This window comes from Meleagris gallopavo, chromosome Z, assembly GCF_000146605.3.
Source record: "Meleagris gallopavo isolate NT-WF06-2002-E0010 breed Aviagen turkey brand Nicholas breeding stock chromosome Z, Turkey_5.1, whole genome shotgun sequence".
NCBI lineage: Eukaryota > Metazoa > Chordata > Aves > Galliformes > Phasianidae > Meleagris > Meleagris gallopavo.
This window is the reverse complement of record NC_015041.2, coordinates 68,323,324-68,330,995: the sequence shown is the minus strand read 5'-3', so window position 1 is coordinate 68,330,995 and position 7,672 is coordinate 68,323,324. Positions and strand designations below refer to the sequence as shown.

Here is a 7,672-nt window from a genome sequence, read left to right as displayed (position 1 = left end):
CCCTCTCCCTCTCTTTCTTTTCCTCTTACAAGAAGTATGCTTCAATGCAGGCATTGCAGACTTTGGTGGATACGATAGATATGTACGTATTTCTTTGTTGCTAGAAGTTCCTAATAGAAAGTAGTTTATCTCTATGGAAAAAAAGAAAAAAGAAAAGAAAAAAAAAAAGCCTGTTCCGTTTTTTTTTTTTTTTTCTTTGGAAGTAAATTCCATTTGCAATGAAATGATTTTCTGTAATTTCAGAATGTACAAAGGCCACTAGAAAGTGAAAAACCAGGACAAAGTTTCTTTGCACTACAAGGCTGAATGAAGCAATAGAAAGATCTAAACACCCACTGACCATTTTTACATCTGGATTTACAAGGTGAGAGCAGTAAACCCGGATGCAGGAGTCCAATAGTGCGGTCACCAGTTGCATGGGAAGGCTGTCAGCAGGCTCTGGGGAGTGGGGATGGACCCAGAGGTGCACGTGAGCCTATAAGTGCACACACGTGTGCACGTCAGTCTCTGCACACGAGCACTCACACTCGCTACCGTGCTGATACAACACTTGGCTTGCACCAAGCACCTCTCAAAGATGCTTTTTGCTCAGTATTTGCAAGTCTTGTTTATGGTTGGACTGGATGATCTTACGGCTCTTTTCCAACCTTAGTGATTCTGTGATTCTGCAGTTAACTCCACCAGAAAAGAAATGCTGCTTGTTTTTAATCGAGTGGATTTCTGCCTGAGGGGCACAGCAGTTCTCTTGCTGGAGTCTTGAGTCATTCACTGCCGTTGAGCTCTCTACCTTCAGTGCAGAGTGACTGCTGGCGATCAGAATGAGAGCCAGCACCTGTGTCACTGCAAGCAGCCCAACCTGGCACTGCTTTTGCTCTGCACAAGACTGTAGGGCACAGCCTGGGAGCTGCAGCCATCTGGAGCTCTCTTGTCATTTTCTCGGTGAAGCCATAAGAAGAAGCAGGTTTTCCCAACATTTCAGGGATGGAGTCACAGGATGGGTCAAGTTTAATGCTGTGCTCCCATCGTGAACCAAGGTCACAACGTCCCAGTTTTAGGAAAACGTACATGCATATACATGCAGGAAAGAAGGCAGAACCATGGAGGACACTTTGCTGAAGCCTCTACATTGCCCCAGCTGCCAGCCCCACAAGTTATCTGGGCTGTGTGCCGTAACACTTGGAACTGGTGGATAGTCGTGCTTCGAAACAAACAGCATCATAGCATGGCTTCAATTCTCTTTCATGATAAAGGACTTGTAGAAGAGAAAAAACTAAAGAAAATTTTAAAATAGAATACAATCCCATCAGTCAAGGCAGCGTATAGGAGAATGCATATCAACAGAAAGCAGCTGTCAGTACTCTGCAGTGCAGCAAGTGAACTCCTCTGCGCCCTCCTCAGTGCACAGCCATTGCAACACACGTTATGTAGAAAGATTACAGAAGTCCAGCAGTTCTCTGATGAACTTCACTTTCCTTTCAGCTTGCCTCTTCTCTTTTGTTCTTTTTTCTCTTTTTTTTTTTCTTCCTGGTACTCTGTCCTTTTTTGCTGTTTCCTTCACACCAATCTACAGCACCAAGGCTCTCCCCAGAGCCTGCAGTTCCGCCACTACTGAAAGTTCTACTTTGCCATCTCCACGTTTCTGAATGAAACATCTGCTTTCTGACCTTATGGCCCCATATCCTGGAGCATTTTCCTGACCTGATAGCTAACAAAGACTTTAGTCTGGGGATCCTGTCTTGGCTGTGTTTAAATCTGCAGGTGATGGGTGCCATCTTACAACAATGCCTCTGTAGTCAAATCTTTGGGCATAAAGGCTAAACTCAATGCCCACAGCATGACTTCTTTATGGCTACGTTTACAGCACAGAACCAAGGGTTTTTCCTCAACAAGACAATTCATGTAAGACCAGCTCATAGCCTCTGTTGATTCAATCTTATGTCAGTATTTTCTCTCTCACCTCTCAGCCTTTATTTTTAGGCCTGTCTGTGCTGGCAAGCTATTGCTGGAGTGAGTGCATACTACTGAAACACCATCAATATAGCTGCACAAAAGAGCTCAGCGGTGGAACTGCCTGAAGGCACTTTTGTGGGGCTGAGTTCTACAAGGGGTTGGTAACGATATGCCATGCTACAGGGCATCCTGCCCAAACCAGACAACAGCAGCGCCTACCATGCCCCAACACCAGTGTTTCTGGGTGCATGAAAATGACCCATGAGGCTAATTTAGGAAAAAATGAACCAATCTCAGGAGATTAATAATGGCATTCATCACATTCCCATCCCTTTGCAACACCAAGTGGTCACTCGCTTACAGTCTCCACTTCGTCCTACATCCTCCCCTGCAGCCAGCACATGTGAACACAGCATGGACGTTGAAGGCCTTGCTCACATCCTCTCAGCCAGGACTGTTGCAGAGTAGCTGGCTGTTGGAGAGGGCATGTACATGGTTGACTGTGTTACTGTCAAAAATACAAAACACTGACAAGTGTGTTTTCTAGAAGTATGGGTGGCATGCATGCTTAGCAGGCTAAATCCTGCTTGTGTTTCTTGCAGAGAAACAACCCTAGCATATATAAATGAGCCACATCTTCAGGGATCCTCAGCAGTGCTTGAGGGAGGTGGAGCAGACACAGGTCCCTGCTGTACATGTGCGAGGGTGAGCACCTGTGGTTGTGAGCTGGAGTGCACAGGCAGAGAGAGGACTTGTGCAAGGCCTGTGTACCTGCTACCTTCTCTGCCTCTCACCCAGCTGTTTCTCAGTAGATGGAGGCCGTCACCACGCACTGCAAGACATCTCTGGCCATGGACCAACCCTTGAGGATTCTTGATGAAGGCAAATCAGGGCTGAATGTAAGCAGCTTAGGTCATTTAATCCACAGGCATGCATCCTTGGGATGAAATGTATGAGAGTTGCTCCAAAAGTAAAGTCTCCTATGTTATTACGTTGGTCCATGATGTCAGAGGTGGATGTTGGAGTTATAGCAGTAGAGGTTGAACCTTCCTACCAAAATTCTTTTCCATTTTGTTGCCATGAGACAGATGGCAGCAGAGGGGCCCTCTGACAAAATGACGTCTGACATGGAAGTGCTCATGAAGCAAAGCTGTGCCACAGAATTCCTCCATGCGAAAAAAAATTGCAGCAATTGACATTCATAGACGCTTGCTGAACATACACAGAAACCAAAGAGTGGATGTGAGCACAGTGAAGCAGTGGGTGTTGTGTTTCAGCAGTAGTGGCACTGACTTGAAAGACAAGCCATGTTCTGAATAGCTATGCACAGATGTCACACCACAAAAGGAAGAGTCTCCAAATAACTCACCCATTCAAAATGGCTAATAGTGGTGACTGAGTTGAAAGGTAGTGTTTTGTAGCTGAGAATTTGCTCTATCAAACGGCGCTATTCTGCTCTTTACAGCTGCTGTAATTTCCATGAGAATTAATAGGAGGCATTACTTTTGGAGCGACCTACATACAAACCATGTTTTTCATAAGTCTGTAGACTAACTACAAGAGTCTCTGTCCTGAGCATAATAACATCTGTTGAAGTTTCATGTCTTATGTTCAGCCTTCTCGGCGTTAACCGAACTAAAGCCGTGTAAGTCGTTTACCACCAGGGAATGAAAAACAAAGCTTTTAAAAAAATGCTTGCTGGGTAGTACTCAGAACTGGTGCAAGCACATAATCAACAGGAGCTGCTCTTCCCTGCATTGGAAAGGCACAAGCAAAAGCTTTGAGACCAGCTTCATCAATGGTCAAGTAGCATCTCTGCAGCTCGCGTAGCTCACCCCCACCCTCGCTTTGGGGGCATGACCCCCACCCTCATGTTGCACTTCAGATGTCTGTTTCTCACCTCTTCACTCAGTGTCAGATGGCCTTCTAACTATCCAAGCTTACAGAAAAGGCAGCTGTATTCGGGATTTGCCCTTGCATGTGATGTGCACACCTCAGCTGAGCACGTGTGAAGAAACCCCAGGCAGCCACTGGGGTGCAAACAGCCATGCAGTATGTCATGTCGACTGAGAAAAGACAACGCCAAAGCAAAGCTTCAGAAAATTCCCCAGCTAAATGATGTTTTTGTGCTGAAAAGCACAAATTGAAAAATTGAAAACGTGTTTGCATGTTTGTGTTTCAGGTATCAAATGCTGGAAAATGAAAAGGGCAGTTTTTCTTGCAGTTAAGTTTGTCATGTACTCACATAATTAAATCCTGGATTAGGGAAATCATTTAAGCCAGTGGGACCTAGGTATCATCGTGGCTTTTGAGAACCAGAGAACATCTGGCGTGAAACCTGAACCTAACAGCTGTGTTTTTGTAGCATGAGGAAGGTACAAACCGTGCCACTGAGACTGGGGAACACATGGAGGCTGTCAGTGCTCACTGGCGGCAGGCACACGAGGTGCTGGCAGCAAGGAGAACAGGGAGGAACGTTAGCTCAGACGCTGCAATTTCAAAGAAATACTTGCAAAGCTGGAAGCAAATACTTAATACTTGATTGTTCGTTCGTGGGACACCACCAGCTTTGGGAAGCGCACAGGCAAACACAGACGGGTCTCTGCAGTGCCGGTGCTGTGTGCAGTCAGAGGCTGCAGATAAGTCTGGTCTCAGCAAGGTCAGCTCTCCCCTTGCTTCCAGGAGTGGCTAGGCACATGCACACCATAACACATGGCAAAAGGTAGCTGCAGCAGGGGATAGTTTTCCCTGTTTCCTGGAAAAAGCAGTGGTTGGTGTATTGCTTACCAGATCATTGGTAAGCTGCTCTCTTCAATAGCCCCGGGAAGCAGTGAGCACTGAGTGAAATCTCACCTTAGTGCTCCTTTCTTGAGTAGGAGGGCAAGACATGCAGGATTAACGGGGCAAAGTTCTCTGTGACTCCAGTCTTGAATTCAAAATTGCTCTCCTCGGTGTTATTAGAATGACTTGAGATACCTTCATTAAAATGGACAGATCCCTCTGACCAGCGTGTCTCAGAAAGCAAGTGTGTCTGCCCTCGTGTCCAGTATACTCTGGTCAATATGTCCACTTCACAGAAATCATTATGGCCGTATGTTCCCCCTTTGTTTCAGGGTGCCCATAATTGGGTTCTAGCAGACGACCCGTTGAGATGTAGGTAAGGCGTCTACTATTATTCTTTCCTGAATGCTGTTTAACTTGAAACCAGAGAGTTTGTTTCAGTATTCATTATGACAAATGAACACCAGAAATGAAAACTAGGCAATAAACTGTGTTAAAATTGCCCATGTCTTTCTGATGCCCATGAGTTTGGTACCAGCATATAGCACGATCACACACAGCTGCTGGATAGGATGCTGTACAGCAGTAACATCAGCCTGAAAGATAGCCACAATGAGTGTTAACCTGGTTCAAAGTTGCTTAAAGCTTATTGAATTCTTTGAATCAGTGCACCAGTTTCAAAACACATTTTCAGATGCATTTTGAGCCTAGACTTGTACAATGTTGCTGCATACGCTAAGTCAGTCTCATAGCAGTACAAACAAGCAAGTATTTACAGTGCTGCTTGTGTAAAATTGAGCAGACTGATCTTTCTTTGCCACAAAAAAAAACAAAAACAAAACAAAACAAAAACAATAATAATAATTAAAAAGCTTGTGTTTGAGTCTCACAGCCTGTCTCAGTGTGCAGTAAGAGGAAGCTGTCCCGCACAGGGAGGCCCACATCTCTTCCTTATCCCCAGTTACAGCCGTGGTACCCACAGCAATTAAAGCAGTAGCCAGACAGCTGCAAACAACATGAAACTACTGCATTTCTATGACCACATGATGTGCCAGGAGAACCACGTCCTCCTATTTCTTTGTTTCACTTGAGACCCAGACAACATCACCAGAATTAAGAAAACAACAACGTTAAGTTTTCAGAGTCTTAAGAGTAAAATTTCAATGAGCTTGTTCCTACTATTTACTTTCTTCCTCCTTGACTTGCACTTGGTTGTAGCAAGGTGACTCAATGCAGTTGTCCCAGGCAGTATTTTGTGGTAAGTGCTCGAGCTTTGGGTCCGAGGTCAGTGGCGGTCATAGGCGGCAGCAGCTGCTGGTGGGGCTGCTCCACGGGCTGCAGCACTGTAGTAGTAAGGAGAGCCTGGAAAAGAAGAGACGGCTGTGAAGAGAACAGATGGGGGCAGGATGCCATCTGACAGTGCCCAGAGCTCCTTCCTTTGGGTCCTGTGCCACGGGAATGAAGGTTGAGTGATCGGGACAAAATCACATCCCGCACTGCTGCAGCTGCCGTGCATTGCTGCGGGTTGGAGAGCACCTGGTTTGTGCCATTTACTTCTCAAAATCTTTATCACATTTTAGAACGTAAGGTTGGAGTATTCTGTCTCCAGAAGATTACAAGACTCTGACTTCTCTCATTCTTTTTTTCCCTTCTTTTTGAAGAATGAGAACCTTGCACCCAAAAGTACTCAATGTATTTTACTGAACTCAGAAATAATTACCCCTTTTCTGCTTCTTTCAAGGAAGAAGTCCCTTGGCTTTTCTAGCTCTGGCAATGATTTCAGAGCTCTGAGGACCAGAGATGAGCTGTGCAGGCCTGGCGTAGAGCTCTGCAGGTTGAGAAGTGCTGACGCACTCACCTATTAACACAAGGCCTGAGAAATAAACACTGATGATGAATTTTCTGCCCTGCGGCACTAAGCATCAAACCACTGAGTGATCATTGAAGGGTTGCCTGGAACCTGGGTTGTGTGCTGCAGTAGGGAAGTGTGTTAGACTTCATTTGTGTCTACACATATGGGTATTTGGACAGTACAAGCTATAAAATGATTTCCGTGTACACAGGAGAGGAAACAAGCTGATATGGTGCAAGAAAAGAATCACAAAATATTTCAAAGTTTTGTCAGTCCAGCCTTCGTGCCACCAACTGAGTTCCATATGCACAAAATGAGAAATGGGCCACAGTGGGGAAGAGTCCCATGGAAGGACTCACGCCACACCATCAGTCTACTGTTTCTTTATTTGTGAGCCAGTGCACCCACCATGAAGTGTGGATCATCTCTGCTGCTGCAGAGCAAGGTAGCACCTCCAGGTAAAGCACCTGGTGGGACTTCTGCATGCACCCAGTAGGCACCAGGATGCCTGGCACGGCATGGGGCATCTTTCCAAAGGCCTTGCACTTCTGCTGAGTTTTATTTCTCTGGTTTGCAGATGAAACAAAAAGGTTGTATTTTATGCAGAAAGTGAGAACAGTGCATCACAAAGCAATCGCTCCTTCTCCCTGTCAGCATGCTCCCATCCAAAATAGACTTGTCCATCCTTTGGCCATTTTCTCCTTCCATTTCGTATTACCTTCCATATATTCCTTGGCACAGCCGTTTCTGGCCCCTCCTTGTTCTCCACCTGCTCACCGAAGACTTGCCTCCAGCTCCATTCAGCAGCCCACAGACCTCCCTGCAGGACACCATCCTGGCCCCACGACCACAGGCAGCCCCGAGCAGTGAGACGTGAAGCACAGACCACAACCACGAAGCAAAAGCTGCCACAGGCAGCACCGAGTTGAAAGCAATGAGAGAAAATGGCAAAGAAGTTATTGCAACAAGCCAGCATGAAATTGAATCGTTTTTCTTCATTAGACTGCCTTTCTGTTATCCACTCTTAGTGTGTGCTTGTTGAGCAAGGTCTGAGCTGGCGTGCCTGCCAGGCCCTGCAGACAGTGATGG

General features: G+C 45.9%; 1 protein-coding gene across 2 annotated transcripts in view; it reads right to left on the bottom strand.

Annotated features, from left to right (window-relative positions):
• Window positions 1-7,672, bottom strand: part of PAX5 (paired box 5) — a 113,956-nt gene continuing 106,284 nt past the window's right edge. For both annotated transcript variants that reach the window (XM_031557412.1, XM_010726272.3), the window contains exon 10: window positions 1-6,093. In XM_031557412.1, the coding sequence (XP_031413272.1) occupies window positions 6,017-6,093 (77 nt within the window). In that variant the 3' untranslated portion in view covers window positions 1-6,016. The remainder of the gene's footprint in view (window positions 6,094-7,672) is intronic.